This window comes from Rhineura floridana, chromosome 2 (genome assembly GCF_030035675.1).
Source record: "Rhineura floridana isolate rRhiFlo1 chromosome 2, rRhiFlo1.hap2, whole genome shotgun sequence".
Taxonomy (NCBI): domain Eukaryota; kingdom Metazoa; phylum Chordata; class Lepidosauria; order Squamata; family Rhineuridae; genus Rhineura; species Rhineura floridana.
The window spans coordinates 167,047,946-167,074,560 of NC_084481.1; the positions used below are offsets into that span (position 1 = coordinate 167,047,946).

Below are 26,615 nucleotides of genomic sequence, written 5' to 3' on the forward strand. Positions count from 1 at the left end.
AATACTTATTTGGTTTACCAAAGGCCTGATCCTTGGCTGGGGGATATACATACCAGAAGGGAGGGCAAGGTAATTACCAAGGCTGAACAGAAACAGTATCTAATGGTGGCAGCGGTGAAGGGAGGAATAATAACAATTCAAGTATCCAGAGCAACCCAGTGTTGTATGCGTTATCTATAGAGATACAAGGGGGTTGGGAACAGCATAAGCGAGCAGTCACAAAAGTAACCAGCTAGAGAGAGACTCAGGCAAAGTCTCTGGGCGTATTGGTTATAGGATGTGACTGGTGGTGCTGCCTAGCAGGGGGATCTAGTGAGATCTGTGCTAGAGCGGAGTGAGAAACCATATAAAGGACGGTCTGGACTGGTGGTATCTCTGGTGGTGCCTAGTGAAGGGCAGTAGCCACAAGCAGGTGGGACAGGGAGAACCAGGGGAGGACGTCACAGTCTTCTATTCAATTAAGTTGCAAGTACACTTCCAGTGCCTGTGTTCATTGCTCATAGCATAAGAGTTTGATGAAAGAGATTGCTACACTGTGAGAGAAATTAAACAGGGGTGGAGCTGTGAGTCAGATTGTAAAACACCTGCTCATCAACTCCTGAGTTTAAAGGCTGTAAATCTGCTTTAGCCATTGCTGCCTGCTGGGAAACTGTTGTGGGATCTACCAGACCAGGGCCACAATGGGGATATTTACAAGCAAACAACAGGTAAGGACTTGGGGAATACAAAGTTAAATCCATATTATTCAACCAGCTTCCTGGGCATTGTAAGTAGGGGTTTCTCATTAAAATGATTCTTTAGTACAGAACTAAACTTGCTACTTCTTTGATATCTCCAGGTTTGTGGGACATTTCTCCTTAAACATTTGATAGATGTTTGTTGGTTATACTGTCATCTTGATCAATAAGCCAGGGCAAAGAAAACTGTCAGGTTGCCATGAAAGGTTGCACTAAATAGGAACTGGAAGAATTAATTAATGAAGATCAACTCAGAATGTGGCTGGGCTGAAAGGGTGGGAAGGGTTAGGGTTAGCCCTTGAGACACGGATGATCTCTTGTCAGATAGAATGTGGGTTATGTAACAATAACAAATCATTCACGTGGTTCTTCTTTGTGGGCCAGATGTACTTCATGGTGCATTCTATCCCTCCAGTACAATACAGTGCAGTCTGAAGCTATCAGTGTGGGACTAGTGCAGACTCTGCAGCTGACTTACTGCTCAAGTGCACCAGGTACCTAAGGGCTAAGTCACCTTTTTTTTCTGGGGGAAATGTCCATGTACAATAGCAGTTCCAAATGAGGGATTTTGTGTATAGCTGAAGTTACATTAAGAGGTTAAAACAAATAAAAGATGTTCATGCTTTCACATCATCAGCCACTTTTTTGTTTCTGTCTAAAAATGGTGCACATGTAGAAATTCACTGATACAATAGTAGACACACAGGAACTGAATTTTCAGCATGGCAAGAAAAGTTACTTTAAAAATTACAAGGGAAGTACTTACTTAAGGGTTTGTTCTTAGTTGGGGCAGGGATGGTGGAGTTGCATTATAAAACAAAATAATTACAAGTTGTGCCCTTGGGCTTGATGCTCCATGGGTAACACATTTGCCCTCTTTTAATTGACTTACTCTCCTCATCTTTTAAAAAGAGTTCTTGTTTTTTTACTAGTCACCATTTCAAATCAGAGACCATGTATGTTCTTAATCCTATTATTCCCAAAGTGCTTCAAATACACAAAGATGTCATTTTAAAGATTGCTCTAGATTTACCCATAAACATCTCCACCAGGCCTGGACTGTAGCAGAGCACTTCTCAGAACTATTAAGGGAACCATTTACAACAAACCTTTGTAGATGCATTTTCCGCCCTCTCATGCTGCCTCAGGTCACGTCTGGCCATAGAAAATAATAGTAAGATGAGTGGCAAGTTATCACAAAATTGCTTCAGCATACCCGCTTACTGTACTGAATTGGTATATAGAATGGAATATTGGGCCATGTTGACTGTATTCAGAACCAAAATTAGATCAGTCAATTTATGGATGACATCTTTATCCCATAGGTTAACTTCCATTGGTGAAAATTGTCACCTTTAGCAGATGGCAAAAGTTGGTAGGTATGCACATGCTGAGTGGCTACAGCCACACACCATGGTTTTAGTGATATAATAATTGAGCCCCTCCAGATTCACTCTGAATTAGGGTTGCCAGGTTCAAAGCCTGAGACTGATCCTGTATCTTTAGGAGAAGAGAAAGTCAGCCAAGTACAGGTGTTCTTGCAACCCTGTAATGGGAAAAACCACAAGGTGGAATTCTCCCTTCCCTTTGCACAACTTTTAAAGATACAAAAGACCTCTTGGAGGCTGGGCTTGGCAACCAAGAGGTCTTTTGTACCTTTGAAAGTTGTGCAGAGGGAAGGGAGAATTCCACTTTGTGGTTTTTCTCATTACAGGGTTGCAAGAACACCTGCGCTTGGCTGACTTTCTCTTTTCCTAAAGATACAGGATCAGTCTCAGGCCTTGAACCTGGCAACCCTACTCTGAATGCCACTAGCAAGTAAGCAAACTTGCTATGGAAGCCATCAGAGATGGATCTGGCAGAAACATTGTAAACAAGTTGGTGATTGGTCCAAATATGCAACTTGCAACAGTCAAGTTAAAGGGAATGTTGTGGGAACATGCTGTGGGAACTTATAGCGCCCACTGATTCATTACAGCAATTAGATAAAAAACATGCATGATAAAAACTCCTTGAAAAGGACCGCAGGAGTTCTTGGAACGTCAGTGGAGTGGACATCAATGAAGGGGTTGAGCTTCTGTGGCCTATTCCCACAGATGGAAGCATTCTTGTTGCAGTCATTATACATGAGGGCAGCTTGGTAGGCTAACCAGAGCTGTAGATAATAGGAAGGTAACACCCATTTATCTGAGCACAAAGCTTCCTATCCTTCTCAGAGTTTGGGGTGATGGGCTGATCTACGAGCCAATAATGGATATTTATTTCAGATGAGTCTGAAAGTGCTTTTGGGACCATACGGGCAACCCATGTAGTTCAATAAGCCTCCTTAAATAATAATACAAAATTGCCTGACCCGCCTTGGGTGTCATCAGCAGCCACATCATTCATATTATACTGCTGTAGCTGTAGTATCCTCATCATTAACTGGCACACCAACAACTACTGTGGGATACACTATCTGCAAGGAAAGGGGAGGTGTCTGGCTCTGTCCCTTGCCAGGAAAACTGGAACAGCCCAGAGCTATGCCGCCATCAGCAGAGTGAATATGCCTAGAATATTTGCAGGAAGTCTGACACGTAAAGCAGTTGCTCAGGATGATGCAAGTGCTCTTAGTTATATGGTAACACTCACTCTACCGGATGGGTCATGAGGCAAATTCTATTGCAGCAGTGTTGATGAAGGCAGTGAGCATTTTCACTTTATTGCCTCTTGAGCCACAAGGAGATCTGGTGTTGCCCTGTGTACCTTACCAGGCACAGTCATGTGAGAAGTGCGGAGTTGTCATTGAAGTTTGATCAGCTGATCATTGAGGCTTGCACAGCTCTGTATGCAAACCCTTGAGGGCTCAGCTGTATCTTTACTTACCCAAGGGGTAAGGCAGGTGTGTGAGCTTAGCCACAATGGTCTCCTAGATCAAATGTGGATGCTTAGTGGGCTTAATTAGGCTCAAGGGCAAGAGGTTCCACACCCCCAATCTAAAGTGAAATTCAGGGTTCAAAATATTGTATCTGTGGCCATTCAGACGAAAGTTGAAATTCTCAGGATGGGGAGAGATGCCCATATATCTCTGACTACATATTGCCTAAAGTGGAATTCTGGGGGGGGGGGTGTCTGCTGGGAACTGTGTCATGCTCTGGTAAAACCTTAATAGGAATTTTGAGGGAAAGCAACATTTCTTATCAGGTCAGGAGAGTTCCCACAACTCTAACTGAATTTCCTAGAACATAAGAACATAAGAAGAGTCCAGCATCCTGTTCTCACAGTGGCCAACCAGGTTCACAATATATTTGAAGGGTCATGCTTATGTGATAAATTTGTAGAAATTCTGAGGGAATTTCAGTAAGACAAGCACATTTTTCAAATATTTTGGTGTATGTGTGTGTGCTTTCAGCACATAGCAAGACAGTCAAGGAACTCCAAATATTCAAAAATAAATTTGCCTTACACTGATGTTATTTGCTGAAAACTCATCCTTCCAACATAAGACACACCTTCCAGGCTTCTCCTTGGGCCTAAACTAAAGGGTGTGACCAACTCAACAGTATTAATAAACTGTCAGCCATCCAAAATAGCTACTTTGGGCAGCTGCTGAATGGCAGTGCCAAATGGCATCCGCTGTAGTGCGCATTTGAGACTGTTTGGGACCTAGGTTGGACAGTGAGATGACAAGAACAAGAAGATGAAAGGTCACTTCCAGCAATTGTCTTTCCTCCTCTGGCCTCTACTGCAGAGTCAAGGAACGTGTGCCCTCCACGTCTTGTTGAACACTAACTCCCATCAGCCACAACCAGCATGACCAATGGTCAGCGATGATGGGAGTCATAGTCCAGAAACATCAGGAGGGTCACAGGTTCCTCACCCTTGCCCTACTGAAACTAAGCCTGAGTATTGAACCAAATGCACATTCTTTGTCTCCCTCATCTCCATCTTCTACCCCTCCTGTTATTTCCTCTTCCAGTGTCAACTTTTAGATAGGAAACTCCTTAAGGCACGGATCTGGGATGTGCCTTTGTTAGTTTGTAAACTGCAAAACACAGTGATGTGGTATGATATAGAAAAATAAATAAATAAATAATTATCTCCCTTCACAACCTTAGGTTGCAAAATAATTATACAGCCACAAGAACGGCTGTATACTATAGCCAGCATGGATTTTTCACATTCTGCAATGTTAAATTGAAAATATACCCCCATGCCATTCTGCTGCCTCCCATTAGCTCATTAGCTCAGAAACACTCGCTAAACAACACTTTAAGTTTTCATGGTGATACACAAAACAGCCAGAAAGAATCAAGAGTTCAAACTGTAAAACAAGAGAAAAAAAGTCAGACCCCCTGTTGGACTTTTTTTGTCAGTGGTCTCATAATTTGTTGAAATTAATTAAAAATCAACCATGTTTAAAGGGTACTATAATCCTATTACTGACCTTGTCCCATACTCTGAGCTTCATCTTCTGCAGTTTAAACGATAAAAAAAATGCATGGCTGATTTTTAATTAATTTAAGAAAAATAACATTGGAATCTATGATAGCACAGGCATGGTCAGTAAAAACCAACTGTCAGTGTTCTAAAAGCCAGACTAACAGCTGTTTGACTTGGCTAATCCAGTGGCTACACACACACACGACATTTATTCCACTTTAAACAGTCATGGTTTCCCCTAAAGAACCCTGGGAAGTGCAGTTTGTTACAAGACTCCTATTCCCCTGACAGAACTCCAGTGGCCAGAGAGGTTTAACAGTCAGCCCCTCTTCTGGTGATTGTAGCTCTGTGAGGGGAATAGGGTGTTTCCTAACAACTCTCAGTACCCTTCACAAATTATACTTCCCAGGATTCGTTGAGGGAAGCCATGACTGTTTAAAGTGGAATATATGCCTAAAGGGACAGCTTTGGTTTAAATTTGAGACTACACACATCTGCTGTAAAATAAAAAAGTGGAGGAATCCCCCCAAATGATACTGTTAAAAACGTGTTACTTTTGGAAAAGAAAGGGGCTTTCCCTCTGCCTAGGCCTACCTACCCAATTTCCTCCCCTCCTCCTACTCCCCCCTCCCCCCTCCTCCCTGCCCCTACCCTTCCTCACCTTCCCTCTTCTTCTCTCCTCCCCTCTCCCCTCCTCGTCCCTCCCTCCCTCTCTCCCTCCTTCCCCCTTCTCCTCCTCCCCCATGGTCAGTTTCAACTATCCTAAGCAAGACTGCATGGGAGTAAATTCCATTGAACTCAATAAGCATGCAAATGACCCCTCCCCTCTCCTCTCCTTTCCCCTCTCCTTCCCCCTCTCCCCTCCTTCCCCTCTCCCCTCCTTCCCCTCCCCAACCCCTCCTCCTCACTTCTTCCTCTTTTCCTGCCTTCCTTCTTCCTCTTCCCCTGCCCACTCCAGCCTTCCCTCCCTCCCACTTCTCCTTCCCAGTGGTCAGTTTCACCTATCCTAAGCATGATTGCATGGAAGTACATCCCACTGAATTCAATAAGCATGCAAATGATGAAACCTGTTCTCCTCCCCCCTTGCTCCCATCCTCCTCCTCCCCTCTGCTGTTCCTCTTGCCCTCCATCCTCCTCCTCTTCCCCTCCCCCGTCCCATAGTCAGTTTCATCTATCCTAAGTATGATTGCAGGGGAGCAAATCCCATTGAATTCAATAAGCATGCAAATGATCAATCCATTCTCAGCAAACTTGCACAGGATCCCATTTCTTACCCCTCAGATTAAAAAACAGAGAAATTCACTAACAGACAAAACCCCTTGTGGTTTAAGAACATACCTATAGCCAACATATATTTCTATCAAACTTTAAAAAGCAGAGAAAGTGAATGCACCAGTGGAACAGGAGATTTGACCTCCTCTTTGAGATATTGTACTGTCTTACAAATTTGTAAAAATGCAAACACAATTTGGTTTGGTCTTTCACAGTCCAATCCACTTCCTGTGTAGCTTGGAAGAATATGGTAACATGTGTCTCCGAGCACATGATGAGTGGTGGCAACATCTGCAATCAGGACTGCATCTCCAAAGATGGAGAATTACATTTTTGTATGTTTGTTCGTGTTCTTACTTTGCTTCTTTCCTGTGTTGCTACTGTTTCTACAGAGAATCTAACACAGAAAACCATGTATTTCCCTCATTATTCATCCTAGAAATCTGTGTCAAATTTATTTTTACTAATTTCAAAGCCTTTGAATTGGTCAATGTGCTATGATGGTGAAGACAGCCTTTTGTGTTTCAGACTGGAGGTTATGATCTATTCCTACCTTGGGTGCATTAACAGTTGAATCTGAAACTGCAGTTTGATTACAATATGTTCCTACTTAATGAAACTAGTTGTTGGAAAAAAGAAACTTGGCCTGCCCAAGACACATGCATTCAGTCTGCTATGCTTAAATTACTCCACTTAAGGAAAGGTGGGCATGGTCAATTAAAAACATAGAGCATATCTGGAAATTTGCTAGAATATATTTCACCTCCCACTGTTTTATCTTTTGCAAACTGAAACACTCCTTATGTCCACTGGAGACTATTCTGCAGAATAGTCAGTGTCATTATTCTATAATTGCTTTTTGAGTTTTTTTTAGTGTAAATTTTGCAGAGTGTTGCTGTACTTCAAATATTCACAGAAACAGAAGCAAACGAAAATAATTCACTATAGGAAACTTCACTAAAATTGCAAAGTAAAATCAAACATATTTAAAGTGACTATCTGAACTATATCAACTGTCTTAATATTGTTGCTTCCTCCCTGCCAAAACAAGATCAGCACAGCACATGTCTTCTTTCTATTATTTGGGCTGGTTGCAGGTGTTGCCACCACTCACCATATGCTCAGAGGCACATGTTATCAAATTCTTCCAAGCTACACAGGAAGTGGATTGGACTGTGAAAGACCAACCCAAATGGTGTTTGCATTTTGACCAATTTGTAGGGCAGTCCAATATCTCAGAGAGGAGGTCAGGTCTCCTGCTCCCCTGGTACATTCACTATAGGTGCCCAATTTCTCTGCTTTTTAAAGTTTGATAGACATATCTGTTGGCTATAGGTACGTTCTTAAACTGCAAGGGTGTTTGCCTATTAGTGATTTTTTAAATTCTAAATTATAATATTTTACATAAATTTGAGGATTAAACTTAACATATGTAGGCATTTCAAAGGAATCAAAGTATAATTTAAGTATGATGAAATGTCTCAGTAGGCTTTTGCACATTTCTGGGGAGATCGGATTTACCTCATCCATGAACTCATAGTCTGACTTTGCCTCTGTCAATGCAGGAATGTTGTGAAGAAAAGTTATTTAAGAAGTCCAGAAATTTACTACTATTTCCCAATAATCAGCAAAAGTCTTTGTATTATGCTACAATATTATTTGGAACAGAAATCTGCACGATGTAAGACTAAAGGCCAGAGCCTTTTGGTTACTATGCCAGTGGGAAAATAGGTTAAGAACACAATGACCTCGATGTTATCAGGGCCAACATTGACACTACTGTTAGGCAAAGTGAAGTGGCTTCCTCAGGCTGCAAATGCTGTGGGGCAGAAAACAGTTGGGGGGTGCTGAAGGACAGAGCTATGTGTACCATGCAGCCTGCTCTGTGCCTTCTAAGTTAGCCTTCTGTCCTCAGTTGTGGTGAACCCGACTGTGCTATGTGAGATTCAGTTGCCAGTCTAGTTGGCTTCTAGACATGGAATCTTACCCTTTGCCTCAGGCAGAAAAATGTCTCTGTGTTATCATGATTTCATAACTATAGTACAACATGCTGGAACCAGGAGCTGATGTAGTGAGCCGATGTGGTGTAGTGGCTAGGACCTGGGAGACCAGGGTTCAAATTCCCACTCAGCCATGAAGCTCTGGGTGACCTTGGGCTAGTCACAATCTCTTACCCTAGCCTACCTCAAAGGGTTGTTGTGAGGATAAACTGGAGAGGGGCGGAGAATCATACACACCACCTTCTGCTCCTTGGAGAAAAGGTGGGATAATAGTGCATCACATGGTGCACCAGGCTAAAGTAATGGAAAGGAATACAAAAGGGGCAAGGAGGAGGATAGAAGTGGAGGAAAGAAGCTGACTGACACTTGCCATGTTTGATACAGCCATCTGGAGCAGCACTCACATATTATTATGTATTATTATTGCATTTATTAGTTGGTTTTTTCACGAGACATGACGTAAAGCAACTTACAAAATTATACCAGTGTCAAAATGAAGTTTAACAACCAGAATAAAATGAAAGTCTAAAAACACATCCATAATACATATCAAAAGGCAGATCTAACTCATCCCAACCCCACTAAAAGATAAGCAAGAAAGAGGCCACAAATATACCTAATGCCCTCCAAATTAATGGCCAAAAGCCTGGGTGAAATGTTTTTGCCTGGTACCTAAGATAATGATGGCTCCAGGCATGCCACCCTGGGGACAGCATCAAGTAGGGAGCCGCTGAGAAGGCCTGTTCTCATGTTGCCTCCCTCAGAGAGGGCACAGAGACCCTCAGATGACAAATGCAGGATCCAGGCTAGTTCCTGTGGAGAGAGGCAGTCTTTGAGGTATTGGGGCCCTGAGCTACATAAAGCTTTATATGTCAAACGCAGCACTATGAATTGAGCCTGGAAACTAACTGATAGCTAGTGCAGTCACGCCAGAATTGGTTTTATTTGTTCAGACTGGCTTGTCCCAGTCAGCAAGCATCTGCCCCAGAGAGGTGCATTTCTATGCTAGCAGTGCACACAGTGTTGTAAGCAGACTCCACGCAATACGGCAGAACAGATTTGCCCTGCTTGGCTTACAAACAGATGCTTCTCTAGCTACATCAGTGCAGCCTATTTTCTCATTGCAGCAATGCATGTTTCGCTGAGGTAGGTTTGTAATTTTTTTTTTCTCCTACGGGGAAATTCTGCAGCCTGTGGTATGCTGAAAGTCAGCTAGATGCAATCACTACAATAAGCAAAATGTTAACCCATCCTTCATGTTTGTTTTTGCTCTGCAGACAGAACCTGCTCCTTGCAGCCTCCTTACAGTAAAGGTCATAAAAATGAAAAATCTCCGGAAGGCAGACCTGCGTGAGTACTGCAATTGTTCCGAGAGCTTCCTTGCCATTATGAGAAGCCTAGAGTCATAATGAATACAAATATAGACATCACTGAAAGATTTTATGTATGCAAGCCTAAGAAGGCAGCATTTATATTCAGTGCAAGTAGGGAATCCCATGTACAGAACCAACTTAGTTCAAATGTTGCCACCACAGAACGAAAGAGTTGTGTTATGCATTATATAAACTACTCCCCACCCCAAGCAAATAGCATTTGAAAGTGTCTTTCTCACTTAACCTGGGACTGAGTAATGAAGCAGGGGTTATTCATCCTCCGATAATACAGTAGAAAATACCACCAAACAGTAGGAGATAATATATCCTAATAATACCAATGGCATTTGCATACACAGGATAAGTGATGCTTCCTAGACTAAGGCTACAATTCTATTAATAGAATTGAACGAAGTGGAACTTACTTCTCAATAAACAAGTAATCACTGGGCTGTAAGGAAGCTTCTGAGTTTGGGGAAGATAAATACAAGAGACAATATTGGCAAGGATGATAATATTGCATAATTACTTCCAATAAGGCAGAAACCAAGAGGGGCATGTGTATTTTGGAGAATGAGAAAAACTGTCAGGCTAGCAAGGACCAAAGGGGATTAGATTACAGTAAAGGAAGGGCAGGGGTGTAGTCATCCAGGGTCATGGGGGTCATAGACCCGTTTTGGGAGCAGGGACTCAGCCAGGTCCCTATGTGTGAGCCAATCAGCATGAAAAGGGAGCGTATCAGCCACTGAACAGAGTCTTTGGCCTTTCGTGCTGATTGGAGCCTGATAGGAGTGAAAGGAGGTAAGTCAGCCACTGAGAAGACTCTTCTCAGTAGCTAACACACTCCTCTTTCATACTGATTGGTTCCTCTGGACATTTGTTGTAGTGGAGTGTGGATTCATGAGACAACAGGAGAGCAAGGGAGGTGAAGGAAAGTGGAAAAGAGGGCGTGGCTATGACAGGCATGGTGTAACTATCATGGAGTGACCCTGTACTTCTGAATTTGCCACTACACTATTGAGTCAGGGTAATATCAGGAATAAATTCCTAATTGTATGACTGGGTTGGGCAATGGACGTTTTGTGGAAATATTATCCCCGATCTCTATGTATGGATGTGCAAGTTGGACAGTGAAAAAAGCAGATAAGAGAAAAATCAACTCATTTGAAATGTGGTGTTGGAGGAGAGCTTTGCACAAACCATGGACCAAGAAAAAGACAAATAATGTTGGATGTTGTATCTGGCGCAAGCAGATGCCCAGGATGCAGAACAGTATAGTGACAGGCTAGATGCCAGTTGAAGCAATGAGCCGGACAAGCAATAAGTTTTAAGAGTCACTTTACTGACTATATATCACAAGCTCTCTCTGTACAAACTCCTCGACCCCCACACTCTGCAAGTGTCTGCTGGCCCTCTATATAGATAAGGCCAGCTGCCCGAGCCTAGGTTGCATAGCAACATGTCCTTGAAGATGGCTCGAGCTCTGCCAACTTTCGCTTCTAATCCACGTAGCTCACTTGTGGAAATTTAACCTCTGCTTCCTCGGTTTAATAGCCAACAATCCCCCACCTTAAATTTCCACATTCTGCCAGTTACATTTCTTTTCCATTTACATGTGTTACATTTCATATTTACATTTGCATCATCTGGTTTTACAGCCATTACATTTCATTAGAATCTTAGCATCATTTTTATTACATACATTTATTACAGCAATTATTTATTACTCTTCATGATTTCCATCATCCCACTTTTTCCAGTTACTGAAGTCTATATGTTTAATGGAATTTATTTTAAATCTAACAGGTGGAATACCTTTGGTTGTTCTCTCTGATCTGCGTGGTTGTATTTCTGCCTTTGTGTCTGTGTCTGTGTCAGGCGATTCCTCTGTTTCTCTCTCAGAGCTAGAGCTTGATTCACTACTGCTGCCTGTTTCTTCTTGTTTTATTGGTACTGTGTCTGCTGTTCTTGTTCATTACTAACTTCACTGTTTCCCAACTCCACATATGTTTTCTCTTCCCAATCCTGCTCTATTGCTTGCACGCTTCTGCTTAACACCACAGACCTTTGTTTTGGCATCCAAATTCTGTAATACGTGTTTTCAAATCCCAGCATGTACCCTTTGTCTGCTCTCCTTTGCAGCTTCCCTGTCCTTTTATTTTTGGGAACATGTACCCAGCATTCTGCTCCAAACCTAATCAAATGTTTTAATCTGGGTTTTCTGTCATACAATTTCTGATAAGGAGACATTCCAGTGGCCTTATGGAATATTCTGTTTTGAATGTAAGCTGAATACAGAACACACTCTCCCCAGAAACCTTGTGTTAAAGAGGAGTCACACAGCATTGATCTTATTGAGTCCTGAAGCAACCTGTTCCAGCGTTCAGCTAACCCGTTCTGATGAGGACTATAAGGGGCTGTTAACTCCTGTTTTATCCCTCTTTTATCCAAGTATTCAGTAAAAGAGTGTCCTGAGAACTCTCCTCCTTGATCTGATCTTATTCTCTGTATTTTGACACCAAACTGCACTTCAATTTTTGTAACAAATCTTTTCAGTTTCTCTGCAGCTTCACTTTTAGCTTTTAGTAAATAAACAGTGCAGAATTTTGAAAAATCATCAACTATCGTCAGGAAATATCTTGCACCCCCCTGAGTAGGTTGAAATGGCCCCACTAAATCCACGTGTATTAACTGATAAGGTGCATCAGTACTAGGCATGGCTTCTTTGTTCTTTGCAGCCACAACTGCCTTAGTTTGTTTACACACATGGCAGTCTACATATTTACCACAGTTTCTCAATGTAATATCATTACTGTTCTCAGTTGTTTTCACCACATTTTCATATCCTATATGGCCTAGTTTTCTGTGCCATAAATGTACACAATCATTATGGGGTTTCTCATTAGCACACATGAGTACATGATTTGTTTGTTTCAAGTGTAAGAAGAACAATGAGTTCCTTACTATTCCTTTCATGAATATTTGTTCTCCTCTCATAATATGAACTGAACCCCTTTTGAACATTACATTGAACCCCATTTCATTGAGTTTCGACACAGCCATAATGTTGCATTCAATGTCAGGAATAAACAGCACATCTGTCATTATTGTATTAAAACCTGCTAATTTCACTGTTCCTCTACCTTTGATAAGTTTCTTAGATCCATCAGCCATTATCACATAATCCTCTACGTCACAAAATGTATGAAACATGGATTTATCTTTGATTATACTATTTGTAGCCCCACTGTCAATTGCCATAAATCATCACAGTTATTTCCCTGCTCATTGTTAATACATTGCTTATTCTTACTAGCATAGATCACCTGTACACATGGTTTTCTTTCTCTTTCTCTTCTTCTTGCTTCACAATTCCTTTGAAGATGTTGCTTGGAACCACAAAAATGACATGCTTTTTGTCCATACAGTCTCTCTTGCGCTGCTTTGTTGTTCAGCTTTTCCAAGTTGTGTTTAGACTCAGTCCTTTCTTGCTTTGCCCTTTCTTGCCTTCTTTGAAATTCTTGTAAAAGTTTACCCTCAATATAATCCATGTTGAGATTTGCATCGTCCATTGCTTCCAAAGAGCTCACCAGACTATCATAACTTGAATCTAGTGAAGATAATATGATATACACTTTTTGCGTTTGAGAATGTTCAATTTCACGTTCTGACAACTCAGTAAACAGTCTGTTTATTTCCAACAAATGCTCTGACATGGTTGTATCTCCAGATAAGCGCATCTGATATAATCTTCTGGCAAGATATATTTTAGAACTAGCAGTCTTTTTCACATGAATATTTCTTAAAGCTTCCCAGGTTTCCTTTGCTGTTACTGCGTCACGCACGTGCAGTAGTTGAGAATCATCAATAGCAAGAACAATTAACGCCTTTGCCCTCTCATCCAGCCTTCTCCAATCTGCTGGAATAGGCACCACGGCGGGTGGGTCTTCTGCGATAGCTTTCCACAGGTCTTCTTTCACTAGCATAGCCTGCATTCTCTGTTTCCAAGTGCCATAATTTTTCCCTGTCAGCCTTTCCAGGGGAATCCCGGCTGATAACGTAACAGACATACTTTCACTTTACACAGTTCACCGCCTTTGTAATTAGAGCTTCTCACCTCTGTCCTTCAGTCAGTTTTTCCCACGGCTCTCTCACAGCTTTCAGCTCAGCTTTCGGTTTCGCCGTCTCTCTGCTCTTTTCTCGCTGTTCTCCAGTTCTGGCTTTTCTCTGCCACTTGTCTGCAATCCTCCGCTCCAGGTAACCCTCAGCACCAGGTAACCCTCAGCACCAGGTAACCCTCAGCACCAGGTAACCATCCTCTGCTACCACTTGTTGGATGTTGTATCTGGCGCAAGCAGATGCCCAGGATGCAGAACAGTATAGTGACAGGCTAGATGCCAGTTGAAGCAATGAGCCGGACAAGCAATAAGTTTTAAGAGTCACTTTACTGACTATATATCACAAGCTCTCTCTGTACAAACTCCTCGACCCCCACACTCTGCAAGTGTCTGCTGGCCCTCTATATAGATAAGGCCAGCTGCCCGAGCCTAGGTTGCATAGCAACGTGTCCTTGAAGATGGCTCGAGCTCTGCCAACTTTCGCTTCTAATCCACGTAGCTCACTTGTGGAAATTTAACCTCTGCTTCCTCGGTTTAATAGCCAACAAATAATTGGGTGTTAGAACAAATTAAACCAGAACTATCACTAGAAGCTAAAATGATGAAACTGAAGTCATCATATTTTGGACACATAATGAGATCATGGTTCACTAGAAAAGACAATAACGTTGGGAAAAACAGAAGGGAGTAGAAAAAGAGGAAGACCAAACGAGATGGATTGATTCCATAAAGGAAGCCACAGACCTGAACTTACAAGATCAGAACAGGGTGGTTCACGGCAGATGCTATTGGAGGTCACTGATTCATAGGGTTGCCATAAGTCGTAATTGACTTGAAAGCACATAACAAAAACATTTGATTTTACATTTGATCGCAAAATGGTAGATTTTTTAAAAAACAACAATGCAATACAGTTACAGAAGCCAGAAGGAAGAAGTACCCCAGTTCACCTGAAGTAGGAAAGAACTGTAGGCAAGGAGGAGGAGGTGTGGACAGAGAGTGGGGGAAAGGAAAAGGGGCTTGGCATATGACAGAGGAATGCCCATGGACCACCTATTGCAGGAAAGTCCACAGCATTGCGTCTGAGCCCACGAACGTTAATGCGACTGATTATCGGTTTAGGAAAGCTAATCGGTTTTTTGGGGTTATTTCTAATGTGGATTTGTTAATGCAAAAATCCATATTAGCCTGCAACATCATATGGACGACGGTGAATTAATGAGGACACAAAGCAATTACATTGCAGATTATACAGTCATATGGATGGGCCCTGAGTATGCTCAGGGGAGAGGGGATACAAAACTGAGGGGGGTAATGGAATGGAGTTTCCTGGAAAAGGACATGACTGGCTAGCTGGAACCCCAAAGAGAATTACTCCACACTGCAACATCCAGGTTCCACTTGTTATTCCTTCATTTTTATTCCAGACATTCTAATGCCCAACTTTAAAAATTCCCGCCTTGCTGACAGACCAGGAGGGCTCTGTTGGCGACGGGTCTTTGCAGCCATGCTGGGGGAAGTCCTGGTGTGGCTTCAAACTCCTGGCAGCGGCGTGGCCATGCACACCGCATTGCACAGGAGGTGGGGCAGGGTGGCTATTTAAGCCCTCCCCACTCACCCTGCCTCAGGGCAGTACAAGTTTTACTGGTCACCTTTTGAGGCTGGGTAGGAAGTTTTAGCTTTTTGGCCTTTGTGTGCCAGCAAGTTTTTTGCCTAACCTGTACTGTTTTTCCAGTTCAGCTGATTGGCTTGTCTTGATTTGGCTAATTTATTTCATTTGGATTTGGCTTATTTATTACCTGGCCAGGTAGTTTAATACTGTAAATAGTTTAATTTGGTCACGTTCGGAGGATATGTGCAGGAATTTCACAGGGTAGGGTTTGGTGAGCACCCTTAAGCACCCTTTAAGGTGATAGGTGGGATCTGAGGCCTGCCTTCCGGGTTGTGCGGCCTGTTGGCAGGATAAGGCTCACCTTTGGGGCTAAGCTGTAACACCCACTCAGAGTTGTGCGGCCCTGAGGGGATGTGGAACAGAAAGGCCTCCCTAACTACCCTGTGGAGCTGGGGTCTGGGGCCGGGGAGTGGACTTGGACCACTCCCCTTTTCATGGCAGGGTGTCCTCGGCCGATTGGTTAAGAGTTCTGTCCTGCACTTTATCTCTGCAGAACATTTTATATAATTAATCACTTGATTGGCTTTATCTAAATAAATGTGGCCCTTGATTTACCCACACTTCACCTTGTCTCACCTCTTCATTTCCCAACTGTGGCTGCAAAGAGCCTCCAAATGGCTCTCTATGAGTATTTATCACTAGGTAATTCATCTTATTTTGTGATACTTTTCGTAAATCATTTAAATCCAAAATGGTGGTGCAGTCTCTGATACCTGTGGGATTTCAGCGAGACTATGGTAATAAAGTGAGTGATTGTTGATTACAGTCACTGGCAAGTGGTGGCTTGTTATGTTGCAACTGGAAGCATGTGATCAACACCTGCAAGCTTCCCTTTATTTGAAGAAACAGATTAGCATCATGAATAATCGGAAGATGTTGCACAAACACAATTGAAATTATGCTGGTAAAAGGGGAATGTTTGTTGGAAAGGATGTACCTCTCCCTTAAAAAAAATGCAGTGAGCTCCAAATTAAAAAAATAATTGCAAGAAAAGAACAAGAAGAAACTTCTCAGACTGTGAGAAGTTATTGCCGTAAACTTGTTTGGGCAGCTGAAGCAACCTCTAATGCAGAACGTTTTGTCAAATTTAAAAGACTTCAGGATTGGATTACTGCAAAGCACTCCATGTGGGGTTTCCCTTGTGCTTGATCTAGAAACTGCTGTTAGCGTGCAATGTTGCAGCACAGGTGCTGACAGGAGTGAGAACCTGTCAGTGTGTAACACCTCTGCTCAGACACCTGCACTGGTTACCAATTTGTTACTGGGCCAAGTTCAAGGTGTTACTGTTGGTATATAAAGCCCTTAACACAGGTTAGGGCCAGTTTATTTGCAGGACTGCCTTACCCCGTATGTGCCCACTCAGCCACTTTAATCTGAACTGGCCCTGTTACAGGTGCCACATAATACTTGTTCCACAGTTGTAAGAAATTGTTGGTTTAGTATGGCAGCACCTACACTTCGGAACTCTGTGTATATTGACATCAGGCAGGAGCATTTGTTGTACTCTCTTTGGTGCTTGCATAAAACAGTTTTGTTCAGGCGAGCCCGCCCAGACACAGACACTGACATGTTTGAATCTCTTTTTAGTCATTAATTTTAATTATCTTTTAAAAAAATTTTAATTGCTTGTTTTAACTGTTTTTATTGATAGTTTTAATATTTCTTTGTAAGCAGCTTAGAATCAAGTGGTATATAAGCTTTGTTAAAATAAATAAATAAATGAAATGAAAAATATTGCATTTAGTTAGGGACAGTTTAAAGCCATTTCAAAATTGTTCTTACCATGTAGCTAGTCATTTATGTGCATTTGGTCACCGTTTTCCAACACCTGTAGTGGTGTGTGTGGCAAAATCATACAAACCATGTGCAAGCCGCTATGTGGCAAGAGCCATCACAATGCACAATTTGAAAATGCCTCATTCATAACTAAATGGTCTGCATCTGTCTAAAAAATGTTTTGAAGATGTTTTGCTCAGTGTCTACTACTGGAACTGGAAGGGGCTATTAGCCACGATGGCTTATGTTCTACCTCCACTGTCAGAGGCAGTATACTTCGGAATACCAGTATCTGGGAATCCCACGTGAGGAGAGTGCTCTTGCCCTCAGGTCCTGCTTGTGGGCTTTCCATAACATTTATTGGCCGCTGTGAGAAGAGGATGCTGGACTTAGATAGGCCTTTGAGCAGATCCAGCAGGGCTCTTCTTATTCTTATGCAAAGATAATAGTGCAAATAATAAACAGAATAGCGCAAATAATAAAACAATCACTTCTCTAAACAGCAAGAAGAAAATAGAGTGGTTACTATATTATCAATCTATTTATTATTACAATATAGCTTCAGGTATATGACTAAAACTTTTGTGTTCTAGCGGCCATTTTAAAGTAATAATTGGTTTTATGTTTGGTTTTATTGTTCTATTGATGATTTTATGTTTGTTTTGTTTTTATGTCCACTGCCTAGAACTGCAAATGATTAAGCGGTATACAAATGTTTGAATGAATAAATGTTATGTATTAGCAATAATTAACAGTTATTGTTATTTAACAGCAAGGATTAATTGAGAACCAAGAATGCTTGACCATTCTAGTTTTCTTTCTTTGTTCAATTAATTGGAGTACACAAAGGAAGAGGAAGAGAAAGTGTACAAAGGTCCTAGTGGAAGACCTTTGAAAGAAGTAAAATGTAGGTGTTCCAACTGATCTATGGCCAGCTTCATGTTATTAAACATGCTTTTAGCAACATTTGGTGAGCTAATATAGTGAGATGATGGCATTTGACTCTAAAGTTGAAAGGTATGGCTAATTAACAAAATTATGAGAAAAAGATACAGAATAATATGGACAATCTCATGGCCTAGAGTAACAGATACAATTTAATAGTGGGATGTCATGTCTGAGGACTATGAATCAGTATTTTTGCTATCTAACGACTGAATTAAAACATCAAATGTATCTTGGTGAATAGTAAGGTAGGTGCCAGAATATAGCCTTACCCCACCTGTTGCATTTGAAAGTGTAGCTCTTTTAATTCCTTTAGCTTTATTGGATCTATCCTCTTGTCAATCTCTGCAAGACAAAACAGTAAGATGCTGCTGGAAACTTGCTGCTCCGTAATTCAGTGGCAAAGCCTTTTGATTGCCTTCCAGAGAGCTCTGTCTCTGCTGGACCAATCTGCTTCTCCTTGGACGCCTATCGTTCCTTGCTGTGCAGAAATATTTAATTAAACTAGTGAAGTATAATACTTTCCTTTCTTCTCACAACCATGCAACATGTGATAGATATATACTTCTTGTCTTGATGTTAATAATTGTTAAGGTGGAGGTGACAAGGAGTGGCAGGTTTTGTCAAAGCTTTAATTGGCCAAAAAGTGTTAACCATCTACAGCTGTTTTGAGGGCATTGTGTTGACAGGAGCAAAAGTGTTCATCCATCCACACAGTGTGAAGGCAAGAAGTGTTGACTGTGACATCATCATCATAAAGCCAAAATGAGCTACATTTCATATAGCATCATAATGACATATGCTGACTGTGTGAAGATCCCATTGGCTGGGATGATGTAGTCAACATGAAGAAGCCCTGTGTTTGTTTGTTTTTAAAAATGACACAGAAGGAATTGCCAATTGTATTAAATTCCCCTGCCCTGCTTTTGCCTAAACCCCAGTCTGCTTCTTAAAATTAATATTTTAAAACAATTACATCCTGCCCGCAATTATTCTAAAATATTTGGACTTCTTACCATCTAGCATTACATTGTTGACAGAAAGAGACTAATAGCCACAGTTATGCCTCAGAGCTCTGACGTTAGAGACTGACTGAGACTAACTGTTGGCCTTTATGCTTTACTCACCATCCCAAGATCTAAGTCTGGATGGAGGAAAGGGAGAACTCCACCTGATCAGTCGTGACTAGTGACACACAATATAATTAGGAATTAGAAAACAGGAAGAGAGGAAAACAGGAACAGGGGTGGTTGGATGGACAAGTATCACTTGTGTGATCACAATCTGACTGATCACCAACATATTTGACAGGTGGGAAGGAATGTTGTCATTTGGGAAGATCACTGAGCTCTCTTTCCTCCCACTTATCTACTAATCTGCCTGCTGCAAAACTGTTTTAGTCACAAGGATCTTCCTCTTAAACCTAGACTTACTCTTACAGGCCCTTTTGGTAATATGGTGCACCTTGGCCCCTCTAGGTGTGTTCTGTGATAAAGGCTTAGTTCAGAAGATGCTTTTATGAAATCTCTCCTCTCCCCATCCATCCAGTGTATCCGTTCCACTTCTGTGAAACCACCAGTTGTTGATTTGTGGGTGTAACATTTGCATATGGTATGTAATAAATTCCAATACACATAGGCACTGATTACATGGTTGATTCCTGGATTTCGTCTGGGACATCAGTCATACTGTGTGTTGGATTTCACACATGTATATCCTGTTCAAACATTGTGGATACCCCGCACAGCAGATGAGTGAAGCTGGCAGGATGAAAGGGCAAGGTCTTCCTCTTCTTTCCACGTGTAGACTAAGGAAGCATAGAGTCTGAACCAGGCCATAGTAAATTCAATGAGCATTGATGACATTTGATGACATATTTTGCAGTTATGTGCCTTTTAGCAGAATCTTAGTACAGATTATCTTGTCTCAATACTAATAGGGGCTGGGCTAAATAATCTGTACATCCCTCTTATCAAGGATAAGACAATCCATGTGAGATGGTGTTGGCCTTGGATAAGGTGTTGGCCTTGGATAAGGGGAAACTTAGGTTCAAATCTCTGTTCTGTTGTGCAGCTTGGGAGCTGGCTCAGGGCAAGTTATCATCTTATAGTGTGACCTACTTCACAGGGTTATTGTGAGGCCAACACTACTTTGTTCCGAGGAAATGTGGGCTACAAATATAACAAATAATAGAATGGAGTTATTGCTATTATTCTCTGTGCTAGTGTGTTAGCTATTAGGCAGATATTTTACTTTCTGTAGTCCATCAAATATTGTAGCCACATTGTAGATGTGAGATAGTAGTGTTGCCCATCACCCCACTTGCAAAAGTGGACAGAAATTTGCAGAGGTGTCATATGCAAAATTGTATCTGCTTTTGTGAGTGAAGTGAAGACCCCAAAATAAATCAGGGGCCACATGTAAGTAATAAGATGACTGATGAACAGAATGTCAACTGGTGAAGCTTTCCCAAGAATTGTGCTTCCATATTAACAAGAAAACATAAACCATAAATATACAAAACAATTATTAAAATGACTGGCTAATCAAGAAGGTTTAAACAGCAGAGGCCTTTTGGCATGAAAAGATCTTCATGAGATGCCGAAAAGTCAATCGTGCCTGCTCAATCTCTGCTGGAAGAGCATTCCACAGGATGGGAGGATGGCACCAAATGCCCAAGTTCTAGTTGAAGCTATTTGGGCATCTGTAACACGGTAGATAACTAACAGTGCTCCTTTGGATGATTTCAGTGATTGAGCTGGGACATAAGGACGCAGATATCCTAAGGTATCCTAGACCAAAGTTGTTCACGGCTTTGTATTTGGCCCAGTAGCATATGGACAGCCAGTGCAGATGTTTCAGCAGAGGCATTACATGTTGTCAGGGAATCCTTCTCCATTGTCTGAATCCAGGGGTGTAGTTGTCTAGGGCCTCAGGGGGTCTTAGACCCCTTACTTTTTTAGGAGCAGCGTCTCAGCCGAGTCCCTATGTCTCCGGCATCCTATGAGCCAATGAGCATGAAAGAGGAGTGTGTTGGGCACTGAGAAGAGTTTTCTAACATGCTTCCTTAATAATAATAATAATAATAAAATTTTATTTTTAGGCCGCCTATCTGGCTGAATAAACAGCCTCTCTAGGTGGCGTACATAATTAAAATTTAAAATACACATATAAATACAATCATAACATGTTCAATTTACCCACATCTATACACTGTAGAATTAAAATTAACTAGGGATTCTATATGCCCGCTGAAACAGCCATGTTTTTAGTCCTTGGCGGAAACCTGCCAAGGAGGGGACATGGCGTAGGTCGTATGGCAGAGAGTTCCAGAGGGCGGGGGCCACAACCGAAAATGCCCTCTCTCTGGTCCGCACCAGTCTAGCTGTTCTAACTGGTGGGACCGAGAGAAGGTCTTGAGAGGCTGATTTTGTCAGGCGGCATACTTGGTGATGCTGGAGGCGCTCCTTCAGATACCCTGGACCGAAACCGTGTAGGGCTTTAAAGGTTAACACCAACACCTTGAATTGGGCTCGGTAAACAACTGGTAACCAATGCAGATCTTCAAGCACTGGGGTGATGTGATCCCGCCGGCGGCTATTCTTAATCAACCGTGCTGCCGCATTCTGCACCAGCTGTAATTTCCGGATCGTCTTCAAGGGTAGTCCCACGTAGAGCACATTACAGTAGTCTAGGCGAGAGGAGACCAGGGCATGCACTACCCGCGGGAGCAGATGAACCGAAAGATAGGGTTGCAGCCTCTGTATCAGATGTAATTGATACCAAGCTGTCCGGCTCACTGCTGATACCTGAGCCTCCATGGACAGCAGGGAGTCAAGAATGTCCTTTCCTGCTGATTGGAGCCAATCAGAGTTAAAGAAGGTGAGTCAGCCCATGAGAAGACTCTCCTCAGTAGCTAACACACTCCCTTTTCATGCTTATTGGCTCCTAAGGAAGTCTGTTGTTGTGGGAGAAAGCATTAACAAAGACCTCATTCCCAACCCAGCAGTGGGGAAAAAAGGATAGGAGGGGGTGTGGCTGTGACTATCATGTAGGGACCCTGCACTTCTGAATTTGCCACTATACTACTGTCTGAGTCTAGAGAGAAATTTGTTAGAGTGACACATGTACCAATAAAGACCCCAAAAAGAGCTTCACAGTGAATCAGGAATTCTCTTCCGTATTGTTTTGGAGGGTTTTTAAAGGAATGGGTCTACCCCCTCAAACAAGGAGGTATTTATTAATTTCTGGGAAATTAATCGAGGGAATAGCCCTCAAATTCCCTTTCCCCTTAATCAGTTTGTCAACCCTGTCCTTATTGCATCTCTCCCTGCCTGTAATAACCTTAAATATGGTGCGTCCCTTTCCCCCAGGTTGATATAATTAAAATTGCCCAAACATCTAGTGAAACCACTGAGGACAAACCCAAAATTTGGAGCAAGAGAAAGTGCAATGGATATGAAGCCAAATAAAACCAAAACAAACACATTTCAATTTAGCAGCAGAGAGATAAATCACCTCATAGATGCATAAAGATCTGATTGAAAATTAATTCTGCAGCAAGAGATAAAGCGACTAGTCTCATGGAGTCAGGTAAAATTAATTTAAGAAACAAGAGACAAAGTACATAAGTGAAGATGCGAAATTAATGGCAATGATAGGTTCCATTTTTTAGTCCATAGATGCTATGTATAAATACCATTTCCAGTCTATAGATGCGATGAATATTATTAGGGCTGTGCACCAGATTTGGCCAAGGCCCAACCCAAATTGGTCCCATTCAGACATTTTTGAGCCTTAGCTGAGTCGGGTTCCGACAGCTATGGATTGCTACGAGTTGAATTTGATGATGCAGAGTGACCAAGGGCTGTCATGGGACAGGGAAGCTTGCAGAAAGAAGAGACAGCTGTGACTCTCCTTTTTGCCTGATGAGCAGAGGCAGCGATCCACTGGGGATGTGGGTGCTGTTTTGTAAAGGGCTTTTCTGCAGGAAATGGACTGCCTTCAAGTTGATCCCGACTTATGGTGACCCTACGAATAGGATTTTCATGGTAAGCAGTATTCAGAGGGGGTTTACCATTGCCTTCCTCTGAGGCTGAGAGGCAGTGACTGGCCCAAGGTCACCCAGCGAGCTTCATGGCTGTGTGGGGATTCGAACCCTGGTTTCCCAGGTCAAAGCTCTTTGCAAAATAGCATCATGCATGATCACTCCCTCTGCTCACAAACCTCCTTGGACAGGGCTCCCTCATGAGCTGAGGGAGCGATCTTGCATGATGCTGTTTTGCAAATGTCCTCATGAGCGATTCTGCCGGAGAGCCCTTTGCAAAACAGCATTGCGCAAGATTAATTGACCATGCTCTTGGTCGGGAGGGAGAGGAGATGAAACGTCTCCCTTCCCTGCCACTCCCCATATGTTAATTAGGGTTTATAACCCAAATTAAAAATGAGCTAGACCTATTTGGGAGTGGCTCTGAGCCAGAGTGGGTGATCCCTGGATTGACCCAGGGTGGGTTGGCCTGATGCCCCCTTTCCAGATTGGAGTGACAGGGTGGATAGAGGGGTCTGTGCACAACCCCAATGAATATTATTAATTTCCAAATGAAAGATTTGTGTGTTAGAAAAAGACATTGTTAGAAGCTTTGCTACAGCATGGACATTCCCCACCCCAGTATGGCTTTCCATGTACCTTTGAACAAATATTATTTTTCTGCTATCACCTTCTCTCATTGAAAGGGATTGAACGAACATGTCCAATCATTCAGAATGCTTGAGAGGTTTGTTTTAGAGAGCAAAGAATTCCACCAGAATGCTGGACCTGATGGTCTACTCCAATTTGTTACATTAATTCAAATCAACAGCTTTAGCATCAGGGGTTGTGTTGCATCCATTATTTTTTTATATGCAGGTGTGAAAATATAGGACTCTCGACATGTGATTCCTTGTAATGAGTTCCTTGCTGCTGTTTGAAGTGTTGTGTAGCATTACTATTCCTTCATCTAGAACTTAGATGTGCTTGCGTTGATGCTTTCTGCATATGCACCACAAGAAACCCCAAGCCCCGCTGGTGTAATTAGTAATTACTAGTACCTTGTTTACCAGCCTTTGTAAAGTGGCTGTGAGGCCATAAAATGTAAGTTGCTCTGCCTTGTTCAGTCTATTGCCCAAGACCAAGAGTGGTCTGGCAGTTCTGGAGCTCCAGTTGCTGCACTGCTGGAAGCTAAGCCATGGTTTGACTTAGTGTTATGTATGAACCTGGGATTGAACATAAACTATAACCAATGTTGACTTACCACTCATGGTTTGTTTGGGGAAAACGATCCCGATATTGGATGCAATACTAAGCCAAACCTTTCCTTAGCTCCGGGCAATGGGGTAGGAGCAAAGCACCTGCAATTTTAGGCCTGCACACCAGCACACTGCATGTTCATTTTGAAACCAAAGTGAGGCCACTTTTTATACACCATTCTCTACTAAAAGCTGAGTAATTTAGCTCATTATCACCAGCAAGCCCATAGTCAATTTCTATGTCTTTGGTTTCTATGATGGGGTAGTCAGGCAACTTTTTATGTATATACATGAACTCGAATTTGAAGAAAAAGAGAGAGAAAGCTGGCTATCATCAATGTATTGATGACTAACACCTCATACCATATCTGAGATCAAATCTCTCCCACGGTTTTCAAAATGGCCTACATCTGCCATGCAACTTTTCAAGACTTTCTTATCTTAAATTCCTTATGGCAAATGTAACCAGACTGATATTCAGGCTCAGTGGGAAATAGTGTCACCAGTGGAGGCTAGTACATTAGGGTAAATGGGACAGTGCCCCACCAACGGCAATCTGCCCTCAGCCAGCCCCCACTTACCTGCCTTCTTACTTAACAAGCCCAGGGGCTTAGCCTGGCTGTCAGCTTCCTCATCCTTAGTCTTAATTTTGTCCTTGTAGAACTCATCTACAGAATGGGAGGATGGGTACAGAACTAGAACTACTTGGCTTCACCTGTTATTGGCTCTGGCTATACTTATAATTGGCTGTGCCCCCCTTCCTTTTGGCATCCCTGTCTTCTGACCTAAAAAAAAAAGGTAAAGGTGTCCCCGCACTTATAGTGCGAGTCGTTTCCAACTCTTAGGGTGATGTCTTGCGACGTTTACTAGGCAGACCGTATATATGGGGTGGGATTGCCAGTTCCTTCCCCGGTCTTTCTTTACCCCCCAGCATATGCCAGGTACTCATTTTACCAACCACGGAGAGTGAACCTCAACCCCTTTTACCGGAGATTCGACTTCCTCCTTCCGTTGGAATCAAACTCCGGCCGTAAGCAGAGCTTCGGCTGCGTTACCGCCACTTACCACTCTGGGCCATGGAGGATCTTGTCTTCTGACCTACCATTCCCAATAAGCACCATGTACAACTAATTATTGTATGTTATTTTGTCAGGCTAGCATCTAACTTAGTAAAGGTTGCATCACTTTTAAAAAAATTTTAAATCTAGCCATCCTCTAATTTGGTCTAGGGTTTGCTTGTGGAACTTTGTTGTATATGTATATGATAATTGTGTTCATTTGCTGTCTTTCCAGTTGATTTTTAGCCTGATTTTATATAGAACTGATTAACTTTTAAGAAGGAGGAAATGGTCCTTTTAACATATTGTGCATATTTGGCGGATCATTTGTCATTGATCCAATGAAACTCATTATGGAGAAGATCCAAAGATCTATAATTCCATAAGTTCAAGGGGCGCTTTAGATGCCTTTTTCTTGAACAGCACTCTGTCCTCCCAATGTTGCATGGCAAACTGATGCTGGGAAGAGTTTTAGAATTAGTTTGTGGTATGCTATGAGGGTCTGCTGTTCAAATAATAACCATAATTAAAAATGCACATGTTTTGTGTCTTGCTTCATTACAAATATAAGATATCAGGTGTAGTTTGCATAGGAAACTTTGTTAAGGCACAACTCCATCCACTCCTTCCCCTCCTTCGCAAAACTAACTAATTCGCAGTAGCCAAAACAATATGCAAACCGAAACACAACCATCCTTAAAATTTTGCACTTCTCAGAATTTTCCACTGCAGTTTTTCAGCTAAGTAATGTGTACAAGAATGCACATAGTAGGATAAAGTATGCATAAAAATGCATTTGCTAGGGTAAAGAGTGCATCAATAATAAATACTAGTGAAAATAAATACTAAAATGCATTATATTACAGAAATTTTTTTTGGCAAGTTGTGTGCATTAGACAAAATTGCATTAAAACAGATGCGGATCTGTTCTGGATGGGGTTACACTCCCCCTGAAAG

The 26,615-nt window shown here is 42.1% G+C and overlaps 1 protein-coding gene across 1 annotated transcript in view; it reads left to right on the forward strand.

Annotated features, from left to right (window-relative positions):
• Nucleotides 1–597: 597 nt before the first annotated feature.
• The window catches only part of LOC133377365 (cytosolic phospholipase A2 epsilon-like), an 83,874-nt gene continuing 57,856 nt past the window's right edge, over nucleotides 598–26,615 (forward strand). The window contains exons 1-2 of the mRNA XM_061611324.1: nucleotides 598–707; nucleotides 9,709–9,781. Of these exons, the coding sequence (XP_061467308.1) occupies nucleotides 681–707; nucleotides 9,709–9,781 (100 nt within the window). The 5' untranslated portion in view covers nucleotides 598–680. The remainder of the gene's footprint in view (nucleotides 708–9,708; nucleotides 9,782–26,615) is intronic.